This window comes from Populus euphratica, unplaced genomic scaffold, assembly GCF_000495115.2.
Source record: "Populus euphratica unplaced genomic scaffold, PopEup_1.0 scaffold156.1, whole genome shotgun sequence".
In the NCBI taxonomy this organism is placed as follows: Eukaryota; Viridiplantae; Streptophyta; class Magnoliopsida; order Malpighiales; family Salicaceae; genus Populus; species Populus euphratica.
This window is the reverse complement of record NW_011499931.1, coordinates 899785-927067: the sequence shown is the minus strand read 5'-3', so window position 1 is coordinate 927067 and position 27283 is coordinate 899785. Positions and strand designations below refer to the sequence as shown.

The following is a 27283-nucleotide window of genomic DNA, read 5'->3' as shown; positions in this document are numbered from 1 at the left end:
TTTCAGAAAACTAGTGGTTCATAACAGAAAGCTTGCTGTATCAAATATCTGAATCAAAACTTGCCACTTGAGTGCACAGCAGACGGGAATAAAATCCAAACTGAAGGATTGACAATTGTTGTAGTTTCCAAACTATTCTAAAGTTGGAAGGGGAAAAAAAATCTCTGCGGTAAATTAACAGGACTGGAAGAATGACCTGCTTAATGATCACCAGGGACTGTCTTGATGATATCAGAATCACCTGTAACACAAAAGAAAAGAGCGGCATTCAGAAAAATGTCAATGGCATCAACATAATGCCAAAATATACAGTTCTAGACATAATAATCTTTTAATGCACTACCTGCATCAACAATGCTCAAGCAAGATACACGGAAGTACTTGCCACAAGCAGTTCCCAAATCAACATTGTCTGCAAAAAGGAAAAAGGGGGCATGAAGGAGGCGAGGGAAAGAAGAGCGCAGTTTCAAAATCAACAGTGCTAAAACATGGCAAAATAGCCTGCCTATGGCTACAGGTAAGAAAATCAAAATCATTTGATTGTTCAAGGCCAGACAATTATTTCCAAACTCCAGGTGTCCTGCAACAAATATAGGGGGAAACTCCAATATTCCAGGGGTGCTCATCATTCAGCACAACATCCTCTTAAATGAAGCCAAACACACATTGACAATCATGTTAAAATTGATACTAAGTGATTTAACAAAATGAAAACAAAATATAAAAACGGAGATGAAAAGCATATCAAATTCAAAGTGACTATATCAACTTGCCCATGTGGTTAATATTAAATGGATGGCGGGTACTCATGGATTACATGAGTTTTTCCCAAAAACATGTGAAACCTAGATAACTCAATGTATAAACTAGCTATTGTACCGAGGCACAACAAAATCAAGAGATAATGGCAAACAGTAACAAGATGCAAGATGACTAGAGTTGGTCTATATGCTGTCTCAAAACCATGTAAGTTTCCCAACATAGATTTGTCAAAGGTCCATAAATTCAGATTGAAGTCACAAGTTTCATAAGCCATATGTTCCATGCATCTAATAAAGAATTCTTCAAACTCCTAGGGGCTACACATAATGATATAATAATGAGACTGCACAGACTGAAAGTTCAGTAACGGCTCGATCAAATTCAAACTCTTAGACGCAGTCAAGGACTCGAGGTTGCAAAATCTTTTAAATAAAAAAGTAAAAAAAAAAAGGGAGCATCATCTCGATAAACAAAATCATGATGTCTCAGCATAGATAAAACCAAGCAAAATTCATTACAGCATTGTAATCACAAGCATGATATCCACTAATATGAATGCATTAAAGTTATAGCATGAATACTAGTACTAGACCAAAACCGTTCTCTATCTATAATAGATGTTGACGCAAAAAAAAAAAAAAACCATAAAAGCCCATAAAAAGGGAACAAGAACTTACTGCCATTATAATGATGCACTCCAACCTTTGCGAGCATAGCATAATACTCAATCTCGGATTTCCTCAAAGGTGGGCAATTGTTTGATAATAGAATCAATTTTCCTGCATAAATATCGATCACCAAATAACCCCAAATTAAAATATAAACAAAAAAAAATCAAAATTAAGATCTCAGATACAGAAATGAAAAGTTAGTAATGTTAAATAAATAAATAAAACCTTTGGAGCTCCTTAGAGATTTAAGCACAGTTTTGTAACCAAGAGTGTACTTTCCACTCTTCATCACCAAAGCCAATCTGTTATTGATGCTCTCATGGGTCTTCTTCTATAAAATTGACAACAGCAGCAACAAAAAAATTAAAATACAAAATCAATAATCAATAATCAAATTTTCAATTAAACAAAGAAACAAGTGAAATTAAGAGGAAATGGAAGAGAAGAGATTACAGTTTTCTTGGCTGTGACCATTTTGATGCTGTTCGGCTGTTTTCCTGGAAAAAATAAGAGTTTGATGGGAAATTAAGTTAACAATAGAAGAATTTGCCTTATTGAGATGCAATGAGAGCGTAACAAAGCTTACAGCGCTTAGGGTTTATTGAGATTTAGAATCTGAAGCTGAAAGAAACCCTAGAAGCTTGACGGCAGATGCACAGAGCACTAGGGCTTGTGTGTTTCGTTCGCTAATAAATGTCTTGCTTGCCCACGTGCAGTTCGCATGTGCTGATTATTGTTTCCATCTGCTAGTCCTCGAAGATAAAATTAGTCTAATTCCATCCCTACAATTTGTTTTTTAAGTAATGTGGGAAATCAAATTATGTTCTTAAGCGAAGGCAAAGGCCATGGAGAAAATTGTGTCCAGGTCATCAGGATTTACCACATCAATGGTATTGTTCTTGTAAGAAAAAAAATGTGACTGTGAAGGGTGATTTTAGGCTGAAACTTGGATATTATATCTTTAGAGTCAGCACGATGCTTTATTTAAAACATGTTGACCATGCCAAGGAATTCGGTTGAGGATCCGAATGAGGTCGTCCAGAGTGACTCGAGTAGCTGTCTGAGGTGAAGATCTCATGTATAGAGTGACAATATACAAGGGTGACTTAACTGTCAACTTTTCCATAATTGGTGGATCATATATGTTTCTCGGGAAGGGGAGAGGGTGAAGGATGATCGACTCGTTCCCCGGCATGGGGTGGGATAGACTGTTGCTGTGAAAGTGGAAGTTGTTTCCTATAGTATAAAGCTGGCTGTGGCAGCAGGGTGGACGGAGGTTGTGCAGCCGCACTAGGAGTGACTGGCGCAGCTGGAGACTGAAGAGGAGCATCCACAAGCATTTTCACTTTCCGAGTGTCACCGAACTCGGCCACCAAAAGGCGTCCTCCATTTGGTGGCCATTGAAGGTTATAAACAACATTTGGTGTCTCAATGGCTTCTTCCACTGACCAATGCTGCAAAAACAAAGCATTGGGTTCTGATACATCCATCCAAAGACCAGTGAATAACAGAGTTACATGGATAACTAACATGCTAGACAGTTGAAGTGATTTATTCATATGAATCATGTTAGAAAGTAGTGTACAATTATTTTTAAAGTCTCGCATCTATTTAAGTTTTTGAATAAGATGATTTCTTGATATGATAATAATCATGTGATCAGAGAGGAAAATAGTAAGGAATTATCCTGGTTAAATGCAGGCTGGAACTCAGGCCTCGATTATGCGATCAATGTTGTTCCTGGATCCATCTTCGAAAGATGGTCAAAGTAGTTTTTATCTTCGGATTTACATGAAAAATCCTTGCTGCCTTCTCTTAAAAATAAAAGTTTTCGTTTTCTTTTTAATTTTTAATTTTATTACTTAAAAGTTTATTAGAGTTCAATTAATCCGATCAAGCCGGGTTAATATACTAAAAAATAAAATTCTCTCAATGATAATATATTTTACTCACAAAACTCTAACTCAAAATTTTATTTAAAAAGAACAAACACTTTAGCATGTGAATCAACCCGTTGCTTCATTAAAGATATAAATTGATTTTAATATTATATTTAATTTAATATTATATTTAATGATAACACATTGAAAAGCATAAGTGGCATGTTGGGTTCGAATTATTGAACTATTTTTTCTTCGTATAGGCAATTATCGATCGACTGTGGATGTAATTACAAAGTAATTTGACAGTTAATATACTTATATATGTTCAATGTTTGATCTCTCCTGGGTCAATCCAACTAGATCTATAATCGAGGCCTTGAATCTGACAACTATACTTGCAAAGGATGGCGAAAAAGAAAGGAGCAGGTCGTTTAGCTTTTCCCATGGATATCTGTCACTGCAGCTGGAAGAAGGGGCTGTACAAGAGGTTCTCGATATTCCGTTGTCTCCATGCTTCTCTCTTTCAACGAGCATATATAGTTGTATGTCATGCTTGTTACTCAGTTTTAACTTCTAACATTTTTCATCAGTCTCTTTTGCATGCCTGTACATCGTCATATCAAGCGACAAGTATTCAAGGGATAATCAATCATGATTTCTCAATAATTAAGAATCTGTGCTTACCAGCCGAGTTATTTGTACTTCTTGTCACATTTCTGTGTGCAGGAGCCTTTGCGAGAACAATTTGCACGAACTAAATTTCAAATTACTCAAGATACTCATTCTGTTGGAAACAAGATAATTACATCTGGCTACCTAAAAGTACGATTTTTCACTAAGAATGAGATGGGTGGCCATAGTACTCCAATCCAGGTGGTTGAGGTCTGAAATTAGCACCCAGGGTTTGTTGAGTTAAAGACCTGGGTTGTTTCTGGTTTATTGGGGCCTCCTGTTGTGCCACTGGTAACGGTTGCTGCTGAGGCATTTGCGATGGTTGTTGAGCCAAGGGCATGGTTTGACTAACCTTATAGGGTGGGGGTGGGGGTGGGGGTGGTCCTGGAGGCATCACAGAAAAGTTACCATAAGCATACGGGGCTGCAATCCCTTAGTCGTTCCTTAGGGGGTGGGGGTGGGGGTGGGGGTGATCCTGGAGGCATCACAGAAAAGTTACCATAAGCATACGGGGCTGCAATCCCTCCCCCTGGTTGTATATAAGGCTGAGAGGATGGGTTGGGAAGAATGTGAAATTGAGATTGAGTGGTTGGAGTCTGGATCTGCATTGTAGGTTGGGTCAACAAAACTGACTGGTACGAATGTGTTGTTGGAGCTGTAAGTGGCTGAGCTAGCATAAAAACATTTGGATCCGAAACAGGTAAAGAGGTTTCAGGTTTTGGAGCATTCTTTGCTTCTTCAGCGGCAAATGTAGAGAGAACAGCGTGCATTATCATTTGAGAAGAGGAGGAAGCTGCAAGCTTCTCTGCAACCTCCGCAGCAATAGCTGCAGCTGTCCTCTTGGGTGTTTGTCCTGCTTTTGCATTTGAATCAATTGGTACTGTAGTTGTACTAGATGCTTTTGATACTTCACCATTAAGCCGCCTTCGCATCTTGCTGGCTTCCTCTACTTGTGCCTGTGCGACCTGAAATTGACAAAATAAGTAAAACAACTGCTCCATGAATCATCGCAACACTAAGATATAGCCCTGTCGATGACAAACAAGAGTCTAGATTACTGAAGATGACTGGGATTAGGATTTCTGAGTAGCACTGCTTGGTAGATAGATCACAACTTATCAAACCTCTTGCATCTGCAGGGCCCCACATTTCAAATCGGCTTAAAAGCATACTGATCTTTAAAACACCCAAAATTGTGAAAATTCATTGAATATGCCAGTGTTACGAGAATGTGCAGGCCAAAGTTTTTCTTTGTGGGTATATGAAAAGGTAAACTAATTTAGCATCCAAAAAACAAAGAGTTAAAAGAGAATGTAAAGACTGGCGTTGGTTTTAAAACAACAAAAAAATTAAAGGTTTGTTGGTTCAATCAAGGGTATAAAGAACAGGCAAAATCTTTTGCATTTCATACAGTGGCATATCAACAAATATGCTCCTCCAAATTAATCAGAGTAGAAAGGATATCCAGGATCCACCATTAGTAAGTTCACTCGAACTCTAGAATACCTAGTAACAGAAGGTATGAATTTTCAACTAAGCATTATCAATGCCTTCAACAGTTGTTGGCAAATGTTCGCCCTAACTCATCATGTTTATAGGCTAGTATTTATGATACAACTTAAGTCTTGTACATCTACATTTCCAGAAATTATATGACTACCAACTAACCATGACAACAGTTTCAACCTATGACATGCCCGAATTTTTTTTCCAGCAGGATCAATTAAGGATCTTTGATGCTTGTCTATAATAGATAATCAACTTAAAACATCAAGTTGTCAAGAAACCAATTCCTTAATAAATAGTATGTAATTAAAACAAACATAACGTATGAAATAGACAGCAAATAAAAGTAAATAATATCTTATAAAAAATAAACTATTTAGAATTGAATTAACAGTTCATTAATTTGGAGATCAAGGTTTAAAATCTTATTTGAAAGAAAATACTTTAAAGAACAGAAAGAAATGGAGAACTAAAAAGAAGAGTGGACCTTAATCATTTACCAAATTCATTTAGGCTTTTTTTTAAGAATATATATCATGTAGTTAAGCGATGACTTCTTTTCAAGAACTTAAGCTGACTACATGATATATATTCTAAAAAAAAAAAAAAAAGCATAATTGAATTTGGTAAATAAGATGATACTAAATTTTTAGATTAGAAAAGGTTCTTTTATGTTAATGAATTTTTTATCACTAAATTTTAAAGGAAAGTGTGATTTTGTATATCCTATACAAGGTAAAATGCTTGAAAAAGATAGAAAAACACCAATTTAATGTTCATTTAATAGTACTTAATTATTTTTGTAGGCAAATCTCCTAAAATGACCCCATACAATTTAATTCAGCTATAAAGCCATTTTGATACATGACCTTAAAAAACCTTAAATTTTAGCAATATGACAACATACTTCTAACAATGTTTCCTAATTGGGGGATGTCAATTGACACCCCTAGTTATAAGGTGGCCTTGCCTCTGGTTTCAATAGATGTCAGCAGCCAAGCAAGTATAATTAGATCACATAAAAGGCATTTAGCATTCATAAAGGCTAACAATTAACTAGAACGTGTATCATAGCATAAATGTACTATCTTGATATTCAATCAGGAAAAAAAAAATCATCAAGATTGACACAGTGACATAAATGCACATTCTACTATATGTCCTTTTGACCATCAAAACCCAGCAAAAAATAAGTGAAAACAGAATAAATGTTCAAGGCTCAGGAAGTGCAAAATCCATACCTGTATCTGAGTCCGAACTCCCTCCAGTTCAGATTCCTTGAAACATAAAAATGAATAAACGAGTAAAATTTAAAGCGAACAGAATTTCAAAAACATGTGTATCTCATTTATTCACAAAAACAATGGAAAATATCCATAGAAGAATACAAGGAGGGCAAGACATCCTCCTCTACTAGAAAATAACACTAATAGAGAAGGGCATTTCAATCATGCTCAACAACTGCTGGAGAAAATCTATAAAATCTCCAGCAACTTTGCTCTGAAATGAGACCAAAAACAGTTTTATCACAGATTTTCTATAGATCCTCTCTGACCAAACACTCCATATAAAGGCAAACTGTGCAAAGGCTGATAATTGACATTCAAATAGCAAGTGAAGGTGATGAGTCAATCAGATACCTGTTCCTGTAGAGCTTCTTTTAACTGAGAGACAAGTGCTGCTCTACTTGCTTTAGCTGATTTAAGTTTCTCAATACTTCGTTTCAAACGATTCTCATTATCCTCTAGCTCCTTAGCCAATGTTTTTCGTTTTGGATCTTTATCTAAGCAAAAAGAATTGTGCTTCAGAGGCCCACAAATTTTGAAAGTCAAAACTCAGGCTGTGAAAGCATTTCAGGAGAAACATGTAATGTCTGAAAAGCTGGGGAACATTCCCAAGAAACCACTTTAATTGTCTCTATATGAACTTCAAGTTCATTTCTCTTACCGTTATTACTACAGGCAATATCAACATCTTTCTCCATATTCCTCACATGACGAACTGCAGACTTGCAATTCCTCATCTCTGCCTCTTCATTGGGCTGCTCACTAACCATCAAATTGAATGCAGATAATATTTTTTCAGCAGCACCTCCAATAGAAAATTTCTGGTTCCCGGAGCAATGACACAACAGTGAGATAAAAGATCAGGAAAAAAGAGGATGACAATACATAAACAATGCAAGCACATTAAACCAAATAGAAGAAAAGGAGAAACAAGGTCCTTGGTCCAACCGTTCTAATGGATCGTGAATCTCGCTTTGTATTTTTCAGAGTGCGTGAACGTTTTTTGCTGAGCTCCAAGGGTGGAGGTGCATCTTCTCCAAGCATTACCTCTCTGAGGCTCCGGGCATGTGACCCAAATACTGTCCTTTCTTCCCATATATTTACCTGGTGATCACGTTAACACAAGTCCAGTAATCTTAATCACCTCTCTGGCTTCTTAAGAGATACTACACCAATAAGCACATCAACAAAATCATGTTGGCATCTTATACATCTGTCGATGCTCAACTAACATATAATCACATTCAGTTACCTTTTGTTTCCACCCATGTTATTTTTGGGCATAGGATGCACTTTTATTTATCAGCCATGTTATTACATGTAACAAATCCAACTAAATGAGGATTGAAAAAATCCTGGACTGGCAATAAATAAGGCGTTGCTCGAAAAGAGACTGACAGAGAAATATAAGATAATCGTTAATTAACTATGTTCCACATCCACAATAGCACCCCTTTGCATTCCAATAGTTCTATGAGCACATTTTTTATACAGAAAAAATGGTGCTGTGTCGTAAAGTTTGAATCAGCTGCCCCAACAAAAATAAAAACTTACCAATCTAGAGACGACATTCTTGTCACGATCATCACCTTTTTCAACTACATTTTTTAGCGCTGCAGGAAGAACTTTCCAAAACTCCGCAACGAATTCATTTCCTTTCCGCTTACTGTTCTGAAGGATGTCATTTGCAAGATACAATAGAGGTACTTTCTTGAGCATGTCTGAGTTGTGGAACTGTTTATTCCATGTCTCAACAACTAATTCTGCTTTGCTACGGTGATGTATACACCACCGAGACAAAGCTATGCAATAAAGTTAAGGTAGCACGCATACAAAGTCAACACATAATCAAAACAATTACTCAACAATTTTGGTAAGAAACAGGAATAGTCAGAGATAGACATGTCCGAACCATTCCTCTAACTTCATCATGAACATTAAAGCAGAAATACCAAATGAAAAGGAATCAATACAAAGTACACCAAACAGTGACCTTGGAATAGATTAGAAAATCAAAATAGACTCTATGCACTGTCCTTTTTTTGTAATATAAATAATAGGCTGTCCAGAAACAGCATAAAGTACAAAATCATCACAAAAGCTTTCCGATTTGTTAGCTGTAAAAAGAAACTAAAAAGAAGATGCGGAATTCATTAATTACAAATACAAGAAAAAGAAGGATACACTCGATACACTGCTGGGTGCCGTTGAGCTTGGAAAGCTTATCTACAAGTATCTGTTCACTAAATGCACTATTCATATCACCCTAAACAATACCCTCCACCAAACCCTAAAGAAAACACTTGAATTGTAGATACCAAGCTAGACCCTTTATAAAGTGAACTGAAAACAGAAACTTGCGATCATAAAAGCACAGCTGCAGCTATCCAAACTGATGAAAGTCTCAATCTTTAAACCCTAGAATTTTAGCAGCGAAGAAAGGGGATAGAGTGAAGTTAATTTGAGAAGAGAGAATGAAACGACGACGTTTATAAAATAAAAGAAAGGGAAATGGGAGTCAAAGATTTGTTTCTTTAAGTATTTTTTATATTAAAATGTATTAAGATAAAATTATTTTATTTTAAAAAAATTATTTTTAATATTAATATATATATTTAAATAAATATAAAAATACACATTGGGATACTTCTCAACCTGCTGACCTATTTAAAAAAACACTCAGATGATTAAAAAAAGAAAATTTATTGTCATAAATTCGCACTCTTAACATGCATATTTATTAACATGCATATTTATCATCTCTGTGATGTCTTACATACCTACTAGATTTATAAGGTATTTAATGGGCGGTGATTAAAATAAATATTAATTTAAAATAAATATTAAAATACACATTGGGATACTTCTCAACCTGCTGGTTGGACCTATTTAAAACACTCAGATGATTAAAAAGAAAAAGAAAACTCAAGCAGCGACGCGAGTCTGCTTCAAGGCCACGCGTATAAAAAAAAAAAAACCAAAACAGGGAAAATCACCACAGCATTCCATAATTAAAAGCGCAGAGCAACAATAGTAATTGAAACAGTAAATCAACTTCTTTTGGTGTATTTTATAATTGTAATGTAGAGTTGACACAAATAATCGTTCCAGATTTCTACATTCATGTGCAAAGTTTATCTTCAAAAGAAGAACCAAACGAATTGGTGTTTTTCAAAGCATGGAAAGGATATGCAGGTATATTTATACACCAACTTCAGAAACCTACATAAGGGACCACATAGAAAACATCAATGCAAGGAATTTAGAACCAACTGCTTAAGATTGGGAAAGTTAAAATTCTTGTTCAACAGGAAAACAAGATATGTCCACATGTCGGGCGACCCACTCATATAGAGAGCTCTTAGTTGAAAAGTTTCTAATGCTAAAAAAAACTTAAGCTTCTTCAACATCATGCAGTCTTCAGAAAAACCAAGTCCAGCAACGAACCACATTCCTCTGCTTGGCTGGAACAATTCCTTCTTACAAGCAACACCTGCAGACCTGCAAAGATGCAACTATGTGATGCTATCTTACCATTATCTAACATAATCCTAAGAGCAGCCAGGGAGGTAAATAATAGCCCAGTCCCTACTGCTTGGTGTTTTTGCCATGTCCTGCAAGTTTTGCTGCGACTTGCTCCTCTGATAATGGTAGATAGTAGATCCGAGGAGCTGTTTTGGTTTTCCGAAAGAGGTCATCCAGGGTGACAATTGGAGGATCATGTTTCTCAGGAAGTGGAGGGGGTGGAGGAAGATCTACCCGTTCCCTGGCATGGGGTGGGTTAGACAGCGCTGGTGGAAGTGGAAGGGAAGTTGGAGGTGGAAGCTGCTGCCTAGAAACCTGTTGACGGGGAGAGGGCTGTGGCTGCAACATGGGTGGGGCAGGTGCAGGTGCAGGTGCAGGTGCAGCCATACTAGGAGTGACAGGTGCAGCTAGAGACTGAGGAGGAGCATCCACCCGGATTTTAACTTCCTGAGGATCAACAAACTCGGCCACTAAAAGACGTCCACCATTTGGCGGCCATTGTAGGTTATAAATAGTATTTCGTGTCTCCACAGCTTCTTCCACAGATGAATACTGCAAAAACATAGTATTTCAATGCATCGCAAGTTCAAGCAGTGCAGATACATACTAAAAATATACAAGAAACAATAGATGTATGCTCTCATTCCCAAGAAAGGGTTTCCACACTCGAACATGTCCAGAAGACAGAGAGATGTCTTACCATAACATAGCAATGGGTTTTGATATGATCCATCCAAAAACTGGTGACACTCCCGGTTTTGCCCAGGAGTTCTTGGACAGCTTTCAGAGTAAAAGGACGCAGAAAACGATCAATTCTGAGAGAATTGGTAGGAGGTTTTTGTGATGGTGGAACTGCCAAGTAATAATGATAGAACAAAAATGTGTCAGATGTTAAACAAATTGCCCCTGGGGACACGTATATTCCAAATAAAAGAAAACTAACTAACCGATGCGCTCCTTGGGTGCCTCCTCACCAACAGAGGAGTCAGATCGAGAAAAGTTGCGTCGGAGAGGAGCCGGTTGAAACCCGTCCTTTGGTGTGGTGGTGGGTGTAAGATTAGAGCTTTGCTGTTCAGGAACCTTGATGCTCTCAGAATTCCATCTTCGTTGCCGCTTTAAAGGTTCTGCGTTCCCAACAGCTTCTTGATCTGTAAACAGCACAAAATAAATTGAGAAACTGAGATCATGCTTCCTTGTGAAATGATTAACTTAACAGCAGAAACGGAAAACAGATCGACAACAAATTTGCAAGCACAACTGCTCCTGAGGAAGTAATCACACAGAACCAGGTAGCTGCACTTATCTTCCAAAATATAGCTTTCAGAAGATCAGATAAAAAGCATAAATCACTTATAGAATGTAAAATAAAAGAACAAGCAGTCAGGGCAATGTAATAAACATAAATGGTTAGATTGATTCCAACATAACCTAAACTTCAAAAGTAGCTGTGACATACTCGTTTCCAACATAACCTAAACTTCAAAAGTAGCAAAAGTTGAACATACAGCCACCAGAAAAATTTTGGGGTAGAATTGCTAATTTAGATGCCTATGTCATATCCAATAATTTAGCTGTGACATACTCGATCAACACAATCTTTAGGTGTATATTAGTTTCAGAACTAGAAGCTCCAAAATACATTGCATGCAGATATGAAATCCAAAAACTAAGACATGCCCACGCCGTATTCAATTAACAGATATTTAAAAAGCCATGGTGCTTTGGCTAAAAGCAGACCTAGAAGAACATCCAAACTTGGATCAGTTTTTCCACATTGCTTAAAATGTACTAAATTGAGAGTATAAACTAGAGCCAACAGATCCTACACTTATCCAAAGTAACTTTCACCAGGACCGGGGGCTGGGTTCGAAGAAAAACTAGAGAAACTAGATGTCAATGCTTCCAAAAGGTCTTGTACAACATTTCCTTCAGAACTTGCATATCTGATAAAGAAAACAAGAGCGACAGCAGGCTATTTCTTTATCCATTCATAATTTCCTTTATTTTCTATATGGAAGCAACATTAGATGCAGGACTAAAGTTTTTTTAAGATCTAAAATGATAGAAAGATCAAATAAAAAAGTTGGACCAAAAAAACGAAAAGAACAAGAATTACTTAGCTTAGCACAATTATATGTAAAAAGAGAATTTGTGTGTGGCTGTAAGCTGTAATAATACAGATGGTCATGAAAATCAAAGACATGAATTCACAATGACATTTAGGAGGGTCTTAGAGGCAAACACCAATAATTGCAGCTTCACATGTCTTCGACAAAATCTAATGATCTCAAAGAACCACATAATTCATTTTTTCCACATAGAACAATCTCAGGACACAGTGGGACTAATCCTTGTCACCAAGTATGGAGAATTTCAAATCATCTCCTCCATTATAATACACAATATTACATAACAATGAAAGCATAAATCTCAATTAATTACTACTTCCACGATCAGATCACTCACAAAATATTTATCAGACTAAAATGTTCTTTTGAAGAAAACTGTTGGTAAAAATACTAATATATGGCAGCAGCCCATATGTGGTATAATAACCATCATTACTGGACATAAACAACTATTGAAAGGTACAAATACATCATACTTACAAAACTGACATGGCAAAACCACATAAAACAGCATTAGTGAATTCCAGACCACATGGTAGTCATCAATATGATAAAGAACAAATCTTACCATTAAGCCTTCTTTTTTCCATGGGTGCAACTGGACAAGTCCTATTCTGAACATGGATCTCCTTTTGATCAGTAGATAAATCCTTCCCAGTAACATTAACTAGATTTTCCTCCTTCACACTGGGCACTTCATTTTTTATTTTACACTTATCGCCCACTTCATCAGTATTATACTTTGAATCAATTAGCTTACTCTCTAGAACATCTTCCTCCATGGAGTCATCACCAGAACTCCTGTCTAAATTCAACTTTTCCGAGTACCCCACATCAACACTGTCATTTTTCTTGCTCATATCTGCATTTGTACCATTGCTGTCATCTTTCTTTTCAACAGAGGGACTCTTTTCTTGTGGCTCTTCAACATCCATTGGATGTGATTCACCACCAACTGGGACAACATTACTGAATGATGGTTCCACCATCTCTGGCTTAACATTATCTAGTTCTAATTTCACATTATCAGCAATTATATTATCCTTTAGTTCAATCTTTTCATTAATTGATACAGAATCAGTAGAAATAGAATCAGAGTTTACTTGAAACCCTAAATTAGGGTTGACCTCAGATACCTGGTTGTCCGGAGCAGAAGACTCAAGCACGACATTCTCGTCTGAAGGCTTTGAACTCTCATTCTCCAGCTGGGGCTTTGAATCTTCATTCTCCAGCTGGATACTTGAGTTCTCATTTGCCTCCTGTGTTCCAGAATTTTGCACATCTTGTACACTTAATGCTACTTCAGATACCACACTCTCAGTAACAGAAATCCTGGTCTCCATGGTAGTTGCATGAATAGTGAGCTCCTCTTCTTCTACCCTAGAAGAATTAACACCATCCATTTTGACCTCCTCTTGAAGTTCTCTTGAACCCGTGGCTTTCACACTCTCATCAATGCCAACCTGAACCATAACATCATCCACCTTCTCATCTCTGTTAGCAGCATCATCCACAACAACTTCAACCGTCTCAGTAACAGCCGATACTGCCTGTGCATTTTTCACCCCAACTACATGCGGGTTCTCCAAATCAACACCATTATCCACATCCTCCGCAACCTCTGCAGCATTTACCAACTCTCTGCGAATTTCTTCATCTTCCCTCTCAATACGAATTGCTTCTTCCAACCGTTTAACCAAATCATCCTTCAAACCACTGGTTTTCAATTTTCGCCTTTTAAGCTCTTCTTTTAACTCAGTAACCTTCAACTGGACTAAGTCCAGTTTATTTCCAAGAACTGGGTATTGTGAAGACATGCTTTCCAACTAGAATCACACTCAAAGTCCTGTAAAAAAAAAAAATCCAACACTCTTTCAGCGACCTAAACAAAACCTCACAACTTCACTACAATTTAGTGAAATAGGAAAACCATCATATCAGTAAAGTTATCACAATGTCAACATCATGTAGTAACAAGCCAGACGCTAAAAATTTAACATACCCACTTAATCAATAATTATCCCAAAAACCAAATCCAACCACACGAATCCACTTCATAAAATGCAAAATTAAAAAAAAAAAACATTAAAAAAATTCACTTCAGGTACCGAATTTTCTCATCATCCACAAACCGTCTTCCAAACAAATCCCAACACGGCAAAAAAAATTACATATTCCATAATGTATCAAATTCTAAATAAATAAATAAAATAAAACAAATGCATACAAAATTATATGAGCCAAACACAAAAAACGAGAAAAAAAAAAAAAGACAACTTACCCAAAACAATTATTAATAAAACAAATGCATACAAAATTATATGAACCAAACACAAAAAACGAGAAGAAAAAAAAAGAAAGACAACTTACCCAAAAAAATTATCGGTTGCACTCGCAGTAGAAACGGCTATATAAAACCCTAAATTTCACAATACAAAACCCACCATTAGAGATTAAACAAAACCCGGCAATTATCAGCGATTCAGAATGTTTTCCTGAAACAGAAAGACCAAAACAAAAGGCAAAAACTAAAACATGAAAAAAGAGAAAGAAACAAATGTATAAAAAATCTAAAATGAAAAACAGAGAAAAAGTAGAGTTTTCATTTTCTTTTTTTCTTTTCCTTTTGAGGGAGGGGAGGTAATTTAGGGTTTTGGTTTTCTTATCGAGAAATTATAGATAGAAAGGGGTTCGAGCGTGGTTGGGGGGTTGTTTGGTCCTTTAAAAATAGCAGTGCAGATTTTGTTGTCATCTACCGGATTTGCCCCTTACAATCGTGGGATTCTGCTCTCTCGTGCGGTCTTAGCGGTCAAGTTACGGGGGGTTGTGTGCGTTGGACCTGTGGTTTGGCAAATTGGCAGTTGCCTTATCTGATGGTGCTCGTTAAAAGAGTTACTTTATTTTAATAATTAAAATGTTTTATATTAAAACCAAAATAATTTTGAATAAAGTTTGGTAACTTATAGTTTGGTTTTCAACATTAAAACATGAAATAATAAATTCTTAAGAAATATAGATGAGTTAAAAGAAATATTTTGATTAATAAATTTTAAAATTACAAATATTTAAAAAAAAAATGTATAATACTTGATATAAAAAATTAGTGTAATTTCTGATTTTTCAACTAAATCTTGCCTATATTATCGAGCCTGTTATTTAGATCACTGATTTGGTGGGATTGGTATGGAATGTTTTTTAAAAATATTTTTTATTACTTTAAAGAAACCAGCTGGAACACAAAAGTAAAGGATCAGTTAGTCAACCCGAAACTCTACCGCAGATGATGTGCCTGTCATATACCACAATCAATAAATTTGTGGTTATTATACGACCACGTATACAACCTGAGACCATTATTCTTCGCTCAGTAGACATACCATCGTATTTTCTAAAAACAAAATTATAAATAATTAAAAAATATATTAGCAAAGCAGTTGCAAACTAGGGAAGAGGGACCCCCAGCAAAGTAGCTGCAGCAGCCTGCAATCCATCTTTTTTATTTTGAAAAATTAAAAAAATTTATTTTTTATTTTAAATTAATGTTTTTAAATTTTTTTCATACGCTAATATTAAAAATATTTTTTAAAAATACTTTTTTATATTTTTAAATTATTTTAATATGTTATATCAAAAATAATTTAAAAAAATAAAAAATATATTATTTTAATATATTTTTAAATAAAAAATACTTTAAAATATTTTCATAATCACACTCCAAAGCTCGTACTTTTAAGGACTTTCGACACTGACGCTTTACCTTGTTGAAATCCTCCAGCGTGAGAGAAGACTCAGCAAGATCCACTGTTCGCGAGCATTGTTCGATAAAAAGAGTTTAATAAATGGGCAGGTTGCTTTCGGCCCAGGACTTCTCCATTAGACCATGCTTCTAGGCTCCTTTTAAAAGGTTCTCTTCAATTATATATTTTTTACTTCATTTAAATAAAATTAAAGAATTTATTAAAAAAATTATACAGTGATGTTTTTTTTAATATAGCTGGATAAAAAACATTATCATTTAATTTTTTAAAATAAAAACATAGTTTTTACTATAGAATTATTTTGAGTTTATAACTATTGTTGTAAATTTGATAAATTAATCTATATTAACTTGAGGATTTTTTTCTTTTAAAATTTTTTAATTTTATATTTCAAGAATATATTAGTTAAAAACTAGACTTTATATTTTTTTTATTTTTTTTCATAAAATAATTCTCGTTTTTATTATTCAAGATATAAGTTTGGTCTTTTTACCTAGTTTACTTAGTTTTTTTCTTGTTTTTTTTAACATTGAATATTTTCTTTTTCTTCGTCTTTCGATAATTGATTTATTGAAATTAATTTTTTTATTTTTTTAATTTATATTTTATAAAATTATAATAGTTTCATAATTTATATCATAAATTTTGCAGTTTATTAAGAATTAATCCTGGTAATTCCAGTCACCATTTTAATATTCTTTTAAAAGATATATCTTACTATATTATAATCTCATTATTTTAAAAGTGTATTGTCTAATATGTATTACATTTCAGACTTTTTGACATCTTTATTTTAATTTATTTTTATAATGGCCTATGAATTTAATTTACAATTAAAACACTTCATTGATTATAACATGATAATGAGCTAATATTTGTTGTTATTATTTTTACTTAACTCGTTTCACCATTTAATCTGTATGTACCAATTGACATACTTATGTCCCTGTTAGTTTACTAAAGATGTTTATCATCATACAAAAACTATTCCATTTCAATAGTCTATTTAGTTATTTAACAAAATTCTGATAACATCTCTTGTATTTCATGAAATAGTTTACACAGTCATATATTTTTAACATTACCTGATTATGGATGTAGTTGTGTCAGTCATATATTTTTAACATTACCTGATTAAGGATGAAGTTGTGTTTATTTTTTAAAATATATCAAAATAATTTTTTAAATTTTTTTTGAAATCAGCTTATTAAAATAATCTAAACCATACAAAAAATTTAATTTTTAATAAAATAAATATTTTTTTTAAATATAAATTAGCTTGATAAAAAATTTAATTTTTAATAAAATAAATAATTTTTAATTTTTTTTTTGAAATCAGCACATTAAAATAATCTAAACCATATAAAAAATTTAGCTTGCATTTATATTTTTTAAAATATAAATTAGCTTACATTTCCAAACACTACCTTAGACATTAAAAGAAAATAAAAGGATAATTTATCAACCATACTACATAGGAGTTTAATTACAAACATTACAATTATTCACAGACCGAAAGTACTTTATTGCCTATCACTATCTATATAAAGTAACGATTGAGGAGGCATGTTTGAAGAACATGTGAAACAAGAATAATTTTATGGATCGTTAGAAACTAAAGTGGTTAGAAACTAGACAACCTTATAAAAGCATTAACAACTTTATACATAAAAGCTAACTTAGTTCCTACTTTCTAGCAACTAAAATGGTTAGCAGCTAAAGTGGTTAGAAACTAGACAGAAAAGAAATTTTACTTTTTTTTTTTTTTTTATCAATCAACCCATTTTCAATAAAAACTTTATTTGAAAACACACCAGAAACTTTAATAAACCTGTGGTGCTCTTGAAGCAACAAAAAATTGATTAAAAAAAAATAAAATCACAAATTTTTCCAAGCCCTAATCTATCTTTTTTTTACAAGATAAGAAACAAAAACCACCATCACTTCTCGATGAATACAAACATTTTAACATAAAACTTGATCGTTTTGACTATAAAAATCTTGACAACTAAATGTTTTTTCTATGTTGCTAGTTTCTAGCTAGTTACTCTCTCTCATTTAAAATTAAAAAATTACAAAAATAAATTTTTGAACCAAACTAAATATTGTAAAAATTTATTATTAGGCATATTTTATCTCCATAAATTATATTTAAGTCCTTTATCTTTTAATTTTATAGGTTACCATAGTTTCAAGGCTAATCATAGAGGGATTGAATTGATAAAAAAAAAAAAAAAGGTTTAAAAACAGGGTAGAAAAGGAGAAAGAGTGGGAGAGGGAGAAGATCTCCATCACAAAAACCATAAATTTTAGATGTTTCAGGTTATCTAGTCTGATCTACAATTTTTTAACAACAAAGAGCGGATACCACCGATCGAACATTAGCGCCACCGTCTTGAAACCGCGATTCTTAGACCCCCACGTGCAGTTCAGCCGCCTTGTATTATCGCCACCATGTTCCAAGTTCCTATCGTTGTCTCGCTAGTTCGTAGCATGGTTCTATCTACTCGCTTTCGTCCTCACTTTCGTGAAAGTTCAAATGATTCACATTCCTTTCTAGTGGCGGAAGCCCATCTTCGGAATCATCAGAAGAGCCTTCATTTTCACTTAAATCAGCTCCTGTACCAGCATAAACCAGACAACATCGGGTCAGATGTTAAATCTGAATGCTATAATTAATATCCTCAACATAATAAATCTATTTTCTGCAATGTGATTCCAAGTATCAAGATTCATTTTAAGAATCTAATGGAAAACAGCCACGACATTGACATCCAGATAAAAGAAAAATAGCACAAGCTGGATCCCATGGGAAATATACAGAGGGATTCATGGGCAAAAAGGAGCGCAAACATTACACTCAGTCGCTGAATTTTAGATTTAAGAGAATTCTAGGAAGAACGCGCCAGGCTTGCATTTGCCTACCCTAAGAAAGGAGTTCCAGCAGGAAGGTACTTCACTAAATATATTGTTGCATGGTGCATTGGTTGCAACAATGAGTAGAATTATGAGAAGGTGTTTCAAAGTAAATCAAACGGAATTCAGAAAGAAGCAAAAGCAGGATTTATAGGAACTTTCTAAATAAATCAAACAGGTTTCACAGAATACATGACCAGAAGTAAATGTCTATAGCATTTAGTGAAAGTTAGGAATTAAGTTAGCGAATGGTTAAAATCAATGAACAAGAGATGTTCACGGATGAATGTTTTGCGATCTACATTAGCTGATTATAAGCTGCACAGGAGAGAAATTTGATCATATGGTGCCGATGGTGATGGCATTGAAGCAAAACAGTAATGGAAGAGCCAATTGAAGAGGTATCCAGGATTGGTTTAGGGCATTCAGGTGTTTCAGCAATGTAATCAGAGGTCAGTGTTACAACCCAGCCCCTACTGAGTGATGTACTTCAAAGGTGCAGGTCAGGCAAAGTAGAAAAATGTTACACAAAAATTATATTGGCATGGCTAGAATAAATTAATATTAGTACATAAGGCTGAATTTCTGTTGTATTGCTAAGGCTCACAATGTCCGTAACTTTAGATTCATTATCCCAATTTGACAGGATATATGCTTCAGATATAAACACCACACTGCTTTTACAGATCACAATAAAATTATACATAAGAAATATGTTTGATTCATAAAAAAAAAAAAAATCATAGTAGTAGCTTTAAAAAAGTGGAAAAAAAAGATATTTTCTTGACAGAAATTAAATTACCTTTAGTGTCTGACACAGCCTTTGGAACCTCCTTTTGTTGGGTTAGCCAAGCATTTTGGACAGAAATGATTTCAGCACTGTTTCCACATTCAGAGTATGATTTTAGAAGCTCCCTGCACCATGGAAGTTGAAACAATGCGAGGTATGAATATCAGTAGATCATGACCAATTAAACAGAACGTCAGTTCAAACATTTCACCGAAAATGAGTTATCGTGTCTCATTTCTATATAAACAAAAATGAGTACATGCCACACCATTTGTAGGGCTATCTTTAGTAAGTTCAAGTATGTAAGTAACGGTTGCACCTATAGAAGAAAAGTTTATGTCTTAGCAGAAGCTTAAGTGAGCAATTATAATATTCAATTTGACATCCAGAAAAAACCCTTTTTTCTCAAACAAAATTTAGATACAGGATCACCAGGAAATCGATGGTAGCTGAGACTTGAGACTCTAACACAAAAGGATAGCAAGCAAAATACACAAATCTCAAAGAAAGCAAGAGCACACCTCTTGTAACTTTTCCACAGAGTGGATTTAAGAGAAACATTACAAGAATTCCTTTTCCAAGTTTCTCAAAGCACAGATAGAAGATTAAATAGTACTTCAAGGAGCTGGAACCAAAAACCACATTAACCACCATAATGGCTCCATAAATCTTTCATGGTAATGCACATTGCAGTTTAAACACAATCTTTTTTCATCCTAGCGATTCTTAATAGAGTTTAACAATCTTTAGGCCATATGCAGGGCAGGAAGTTAAAAGATGCTGCATACAAAAACCACATTCCTCAAAACATTCATGTTCTATTAACTATGGCATTCTTACATACATTTATTTATTTTGTCTGTGTACGGAGAACAGCAGTCATAGCATGTACCTGTTGAGTGACAAGAAAGCATGTCCCCACTTGAACTTGCCCAGCAACAGATTCGCAGTTTCCTCTTCCCCACTGTTAGAGCATAAAACAGCAACATGAAAACATAGAAAGATAGCTTTACAAGATGCATATGCAACTATTACCCTGCAAGCTTAACAGATAACTCCATATTTTAAAAGTTGAGGTCAGATAGAAACTTAGGAATCTTCCACCAACATTAATAACCATATTATGTTAGATTTGGATTAAGCCCTTAAGTAATTTAAACATACAAACAATTGCCACCCAGAGTCCCAATCAGATGCTCAATATGCCACTAAGATGACTGCTTTCAGCACCTCTGCAACCACAAGCAATCCAATAAAACCTTTTCATACAACCAGTAGAACAATTATATGTTCAGCCATCAGCAATGTTATCACCAGCTAATAACCAGTACCTCTGTTTCTGGCATCACATCATACCTAGCTTTGGTATTTCTTATCTTACAGTTTCTCCCCACATTTCAAGCATGCAAGTTGGATGTTAAGGATTTGTTTGATACCTGTTTTTTTTTAAAATTGTTTTCTGATATGGATACAGAAACCTGTTCACTGTATTGGCCTACATGTGCTATAATTTTTTTTTCCTTTCTTTGAGATTTCAAAATTATTTAAGTATAGTCCCACCATAAAAAAACATATGTTCTATTGAAAAGTGTAAAAAAATCTAAAATTATTGTTTTCAGCTCTTAATTTCAGAACAAAATTTGAGAGAAAAAACAGGAAACAGAAACCAAGAAGGCTTTTAGCTTTTATTGGGAATTAATGCCATTCCACGGGAGAAGTTTCATTACTATTATTCTAACAGCAAACGAGTGCACATGCAAAGGCATTTGGGATGGTGTAAAGTACCAACACCAATCACTGCTAACAACACAAGATCCAATACACAACTCTCAAAAAGAAATCATAAACTCTACTGAATTGTTTCCTTCTCTCAGAAGCCATCAAGTAAGCCTCCTGACAATTACATTTGCATAATCTAGAAGGCTATTTGTAATATCTCAAGAATCAAACTATTTAACCATTTCACGTGGTAGATGCAAGATTCTTTTACAAGTAAAAATAAGGAGATGGCAGTGTTACATACAATCAGTGGAATAGAGAGAGTAGGACCAAGAAATACATAAAGAGTACAAAGTCCGTGCAAGTAAGAATGACATGTGGCATACGGAGTTGAATGGAGACCTCAGCAAGTAGTGAGGACAATATATTCATGCTTGTATGTGATGTTAAGCAATATGGCGAGTGATGCAGTACAAGAATTGTCAAATCAAATATCTGTCGAGTGATGCAGTCCAAGAATTGTCAAATCAAATATCTGTCATTCTATTGAAGTTCATATTACTAAACAGGAATTTTTTGTGCTTCTAAGCTTAGTTAGTAACTAGTTTCTTATTTAGATTGGAGTTTGTTTCCTTTTTCATAAGGGATTCCTGTTTTGGGCTATAATTTAGGGTTATTGGTCTGCCTATATAAGCATAACATGAATTTTGAACAGCCATTTTGAAAAATGAAATTTGAGCCTTGAAATTTCTTTGTACTTGTGAATTCAAGAAGCAAACCCATGCAGAATCCAAAGGTAAAGCCTAGATTCTCTATCCTTTCCCTTAACTCCTTTTGTGGTTTCTACATCAATTAATATAATATCATAGTCTAACTGAGATTCAAAGCCTAAATAGCATCTTAAACCATTATCAATAAACTTAAAACTGGAATTAGGCTTTACCGGCTATGGTTCAGTGGATGTTTAGTTTCAAATTTAGTCAAACTATGATAGCAAACATGTTGGGCCAATATAAATTGATGTAGAATAGATAGAAGTAGTTAAATTAAAAGGTTGATCTTTGTCTAGTGCATCAATGATTGGTTTTAATTGTTGCCTTGAGTTTATGGCTGTCTGGGCAGATTTATCAGAAAATTTTGTCTTGGATGAAATGCACTAAAAGCTATCCAATTGAGAATGGGTACTTATCATAGAAAAAGTGGAGGCTTCACCAATGAATATGCTGTGACGCTGACAGTCGTTGTGAGGCTGACAGTTGTGCACAGAATGCATTAGTTTAGACCAATAACATGTTCATAAGTACATGAGGATCAGAACAAAATTCAAAGAGTAACTTGCATTGTGGATGACAAGTGGCCCAGATTTGAGCCTCAAACAATTCTAATCTCAAATAATGGATGAGATATTGCAAGTTGAAAACCTGATCTTGCAGATATAAATACAACTACTAAGCAGAAGCCCATATAGAAAGTCTATTGCGTTTAAAGGAGTCTTAACAGTTGAAAACATTCATAAACAAACAACACTCAATCAATAAACTTAGTTAAAATATATTTTAAGAGTAATGCATGAAAATCAGAGCCAAAAAGAACTAAAAAGAAATAGTAGCATAGGAATTAATTCCAAGTAGAGCTTCAGGGGGGAACTTGTACCATATTATTAATGCGGCTGATAATGCCTCTACACAAGATAGCTGACAAGGTCGACCATAATTTACTGGATTTGCTGCTACTAGCCATGGTACTGCAATTTAAAACAAGTTTTCAATTCCATAGAGAAAATCCTAGCAAAAGATATACAGTCTGGTTAGGAACAAATAGCATATTCATGATGAATTACAGACAGGCCCATGGATGCACTGTTGTCAACAATTGAATAAATAAACAATGAAATGATGCAAACCACATTTGATACAACTGATAATAATTCTCATGTAGATCTGGTTCTTCCAACTGACATGATTTTAAAGGAATGAACGTTCATACATAAGCGAGGAGAAGCACATCGCAGTTTGACAAATGGTACATCTTCCAAACGTGCCCATGAGCAATCCACAACAGCCAATCCTTTCCTTTTAATTAAGTTATAATCTTCTCTGGAGACACAGTGACTCCCAACAGGACTGCAAAAAGAGATAAACAAGGATAATAAGATAAATACAGAACCACGCGCCTAGGTTCCACAAGCCTAGAGAGAATTCTCTGATGAAACACCATAGTTGGTGTTCCCACAGTTTGCTTTGAACTAGTTTTTTTTTTTTAATGCTATTTTTTTGTCTTGGGGTGGGGATGGGGAGTGGTTTGCATGTCCAGAAAAAACAGTGTATCTATGGAATCTTTTAGATCCACCACAAACTCCTCCTCTCTATCTGGGACTTACCTCACCAGTATAAGCCAGCCAGTTTTCCCCAAGCATTGTAATGGGTTTTTTTGAGGCGGTGGCACATGCCTTGTGGCTCTCAAGGATGGAAATTCTCGAGTGTTCCAAGGGTAGGAGTAGAACTAAGGACCTGGAAAACACTGAGTCAAAGGTCACAAGTTCTACTCCTCATCACCTAAGCCACACACACACATGTATGTGTACGCGTGCGTGCGCGCAATTTGCTTCTTTTACATAATTATTGTCCATATGTATATGCTGTGAAAATCAATTATTTCAAACTCTGCCAACCCCACTGACATCTCCATCCCCTTCCCAAAACCATAATGTAAAGAATAAAGAAGCTTCCCAGTTATTTATCAAATCCAATCTTCTGAGCATGTCTAGCAAAATGCTATAGGCGCTGTCCAAAATTCCAGGAAATGCATTATGAAACAGATAATTGGGTGATGTGCACATGCAAAAATGCCATTCATTTCCAATGACAGCATCAACAGTAGAAAGATTATTTTTGTTACCTCAAAACAATGCCACCAAAACCACTACTTACACGTAACTCCTGCAAAAATCATTCAAAATCCAGTTAATGGCATTTGTAGTATATGTTCCAAGACTGAATCTTTTTACGCATAAAAACTCAAATAAGCATAAACCAATTGATGGTTCAAAAATATGAAATTGACTACACTCGGTGCTATCCAGATTTTACCAAACCATCTTGTTAGACAACACCCTTGAAGCAGGAAAATGAGTTTGTAGACATTCTTATTTCAAAAACAACCTTCCCTCAGCAATACATAGAAAAAAGATTGCACACAATGAATTGCCATCACTTCCTTATTAGTTGTTTCTATCAATCTATAATCTCAACTTCTTGTCAATATGTATCTGACTAATGATTTCTTATTCAAGCATCTGAAATCAAATTCTTTCCAGAATTACAAACTATATAAACTCACGGCAATTTACAGACACGCATAGCCAAGACATAGTTCCAGAAATACAGAAAGAAAGACGAAATTAGGGCAGCAGATACTTTCTTTCAACATATCAAATCTTGCAAGCTTGCGCCCTGTGCACCTTTTTGCATCACACTGCCCAAAATCCTGAACAACAACAATGAACCAATTACATTCGCGACCACAAACTGAACTGGAACATAATCTAACCAATAACATGCTAAAAACAAGGTTACACATTAATTTCATTAATTCTCAGCTGCAATAAGACTATCTATCTATCAAGAAGTAAAGCATAAATATATGCTTGAACAATGCTAGTGACGTAGAGAGAGACACTGACAAGACATCGACACAAAAAAAGAGTTTTGGACTAAAAAGGAAGCATACCCACATTGCAAGCTGAATTTTAGGACCTGTTGTGTCCTCTTCAGGATCTGCAAATAAGAAGAAACTTGTTAGCCCAAGAAAAGATTAACATAGCAACAGCAGCAATATATCACACACTTGGCACCCAAAAAAAAAAGTAGTAAGAGAAAAGAAGCAACAAAGTGATTTGATACCTTGATCATGTGGGAGCGACTCATCTTCCCTGTCGAGGAGATTGGTCCTGCTAGATTGACCACGATGAGAATTGTGGGTTTTGAATCGCCTACTGGGTTTGTTATGACCCATGATGTCCCTAGCAGAAGAGAGTGAAAATTGAGGACTTGTAATCATGTAAATGGACTGCTTTATAGGTTTATATCGGGACTCAAACCAGTGTCAAAGCGGCTTGGTAAGGCTGGTGTCGGGTCATTCATCCGGGTGGGTCGGTTCGGGTGAGAGTATAGGTTTTCAGAAGAGATGTTTATCTATCCAGTTCCTTGATTTTGAATGAAATCATAAAGTAGTCACTCCTGTCTGTTATTCTTAGAATTGACTAGATTGGTGTCCCATCCTAAGCTCTGCAGCCCAAAAAATTAATATAAAAAAATAAATAAAAAATATAGATCAACCATGCTAACATTTTCAAAAATTAAACATACTTAATATAATTGAAAAATAATCTTTACTTAAAAAACAGAATAAGTAGAAAAAAATAACAAACAAGAGGTATTAATTAGAATATAAACTTACAGATTATGAAAAAAAAACATATAAAATAAGGAATTGATTAAAAAAACTAAAAAATAAAGGTAGGTATTATGAGTTTTTTTTTAATTTATAAATTTATTTTCAATTCATTTTGATAAAAAAAAATACCTTGAAAACACCGTACAAACCTTGTCAACAAATCTATAACATTAAAAACCATACAAAAAAAGCTTTAAAATCCACAATAAACCTGAAAACCAAAAATTATTCGGGGCTTAAATTTGTTTTTTAAAACACTTTCAAGGGAGAAAATACATAGTTAAAATTTTTCGTGTTATATAAAATTATTTGATATAAAAATTAATTATTTTAATGATTAGAATTATCTTTGATAATAATTTTTTTAATGTTAAAATCCAATAAGTCCCTTTCTCTTCTTTTATAAAAAAGGACAGAAAAATAAAGATATTAAAGTTTGATATAAAAATTATTTAAAAAAAATTAAAGAGACCGATCATCTTATAACTTAAAAAGATGAGGGACTAAAATAAAATAAATTGTTAAAATAAATTTGAAAACTACCATCTATTTTATTTTATTTTTCCACCTTGATCTTCTATCTTTTAATTTAATATTTGCTTTAAAAAATTATATAATTAAATGCTAATCTGAACTCAAAATAATTTAATTGTAAAATATAAAAGTTTAAAAATCAAATTATTTAAAAAATACATCGTTTTGATCTGATAATCCGTGGTAATAAACAATAATGACACGACAGCAAAAGCATAAGTCTTTTAGTTTCTTTTGATTTTTTTGCAAGCTTGCTAGTTTTAATTGGAGCAGGCTTAACATTTGAATGCCAAGGCACCATTAATCCCTCTTTCCAATTCAACATAAAGTTTCACTCTTTACACACATACGTACATAGAGAAGGAAGCATATGTGTCCAAGTTTATGTCGGTCCTAATTTCAAGAAAAAAAGAAAAAAAGTGAATAAATAAAAAGTGATTCCAAGTTTTATGATAATCTTTTATTTATTTGCGATGACCAATTTTTTAATTTTATTTAATTCTTTTATTTTCTTTCAAAAAATAAAGAAAAACATTGATAAAAATAAGTTTATTGTTGATAAATAACAAATTTCTAACACGAAAAATCAAAACAAAAAACATGTTGATGTAAAATGAGGCATTTACCATCATCAAATGTGTCCTATAAACTCATTCAACACTCACCCTTTATTAAAT

General features: G+C 34.3%; 4 protein-coding genes across 5 annotated transcripts; all 4 read right to left on the bottom strand.

The window, feature by feature from the left end:
• LOC105136074 (60S ribosomal protein L30-like) lies at positions 1–2131 on the bottom strand. Its single transcript, XM_011041261.1, has 6 exons — positions 2020–2131; positions 1887–1930; positions 1659–1764; positions 1440–1541; positions 344–412; positions 1–241 (listed from the first exon to the last, which is right to left on the bottom strand). Exons 2-6 carry the CDS (start codon positions 1905–1907, stop codon positions 201–203), a joined length of 339 nt encoding a protein of 112 aa, XP_011039563.1. The 5' UTR covers positions 1908–1930; positions 2020–2131; the 3' UTR covers positions 1–200.
• Positions 2132–3954: 1823 nt separating this feature from the next.
• Positions 3955–9309, bottom strand: LOC105136075 (regulation of nuclear pre-mRNA domain-containing protein 1B-like). Of its 2 annotated transcripts, none has more exons than XM_011041262.1 (8): positions 8965–9309; positions 8335–8582; positions 7729–7884; positions 7442–7601; positions 7135–7277; positions 6736–6771; positions 4488–4953; positions 3955–4396 (listed from the first exon to the last, which is right to left on the bottom strand). In XM_011041262.1, the coding sequence occupies exons 1-8, from the start codon at positions 9038–9040 to the stop codon at positions 4152–4154; spliced, it is 1530 nt and encodes a 509-aa protein (XP_011039564.1). In that variant the 5' UTR covers positions 9041–9309; the 3' UTR covers positions 3955–4151. The 2 variants fall into 2 exon arrangements, with proteins under 2 accessions (XP_011039564.1, XP_011039565.1); XM_011041263.1 differs by having other exon boundaries at positions 3955–4420; positions 4512–4953.
• Positions 9310–9832: 523 nt separating this feature from the next.
• Positions 9833–15141, bottom strand: LOC105136072 (apoptotic chromatin condensation inducer in the nucleus-like). The gene is made up of 6 exons (XM_011041260.1): positions 14805–15141; positions 13003–14280; positions 11253–11453; positions 11006–11157; positions 10373–10857; positions 9833–10281 (listed from the first exon to the last, which is right to left on the bottom strand). Exons 2-6 carry the CDS (start codon positions 14249–14251, stop codon positions 10029–10031), a joined length of 2340 nt encoding a protein of 779 aa, XP_011039562.1. The 5' UTR covers positions 14252–14280; positions 14805–15141; the 3' UTR covers positions 9833–10028.
• Positions 15142–18458: 3317 nt separating this feature from the next.
• On the bottom strand, positions 18459–25794 carry LOC105136071 (RNase L inhibitor protein-like protein). Its single transcript, XM_011041258.1, has 9 exons — positions 25520–25794; positions 25347–25393; positions 25038–25103; positions 24516–24556; positions 23604–23740; positions 23271–23361; positions 20791–20862; positions 19911–20023; positions 18459–18811 (listed from the first exon to the last, which is right to left on the bottom strand). The coding sequence occupies exons 1-9, from the start codon at positions 25674–25676 to the stop codon at positions 18696–18698; spliced, it is 840 nt and encodes a 279-aa protein (XP_011039560.1). The 5' UTR covers positions 25677–25794; the 3' UTR covers positions 18459–18695.
• Between the last annotated feature and the right edge of the window lie 1489 nt (positions 25795–27283).

Excerpts from the sequence above, each read along its gene's own strand:
- LOC105136074 (XM_011041261.1), bottom strand. The coding sequence starts at position 1,907 with ATGGTCACAGCCAAGAAAACT. Across the intron at positions 1,765-1,886 it reads TGGTCACAGCCAAGAAAACT|AAGAAGACCCATGAGAGCAT; the intron begins GTAATCTCTTCT and ends TCAATTTTATAG. Across the intron at positions 413-1,439 it reads AGTGCATCATTATAATGGCA|ACAATGTTGATTTGGGAACT; the intron begins GTAAGTTCTTGT and ends TCCTTTTTGCAG.
- LOC105136075 (XM_011041262.1), bottom strand. The coding sequence starts at position 9,040 with ATGAATAGTGCATTTAGTGAACAGATACTTGTAGATAAGCTTTCCAAG. Across the intron at positions 7,602-7,728 it reads ATTCACGATCCATTAGAACG|AAATTTTCTATTGGAGGTGC; the intron begins GTTGGACCAAGG and ends TCCGGGAACCAG. Across the intron at positions 4,397-4,487 it reads TGCAGCCCCGTATGCTTATG|GTAACTTTTCTGTGATGCCT; the intron begins GTAACTTTTCTG and ends CGTATGCTTATG.
- LOC105136072 (XM_011041260.1), bottom strand. The coding sequence starts at position 14,251 with ATGTCTTCACAATACCCAGTTCTTGGAAATAAACTGGACTTAGTCCAG. Across the intron at positions 11,158-11,252 it reads GGCACCCAAGGAGCGCATCG|TTCCACCATCACAAAAACCT; the intron begins GTTAGTTAGTTT and ends ATTACTTGGCAG. Across the intron at positions 10,282-10,372 it reads CATGGCAAAAACACCAAGCA|GTCTGCAGGTGTTGCTTGTA; the intron begins GTAGGGACTGGG and ends GCATCTTTGCAG.
- LOC105136071 (XM_011041258.1), bottom strand. The coding sequence starts at position 25,676 with ATGATTACAAGTCCTCAATTTTCACTCTCTTCTGCTAGGGACATCATG. Across the intron at positions 23,741-24,515 it reads TTTGGTGGCATTGTTTTGAG|TCCTGTTGGGAGTCACTGTG; the intron begins GTAACAAAAATA and ends CTCTTTTTGCAG. Across the intron at positions 20,024-20,790 it reads GCTTTCTTGTCACTCAACAG|GGAGCTTCTAAAATCATACT; the intron begins GTACATGCTATG and ends TCCATGGTGCAG.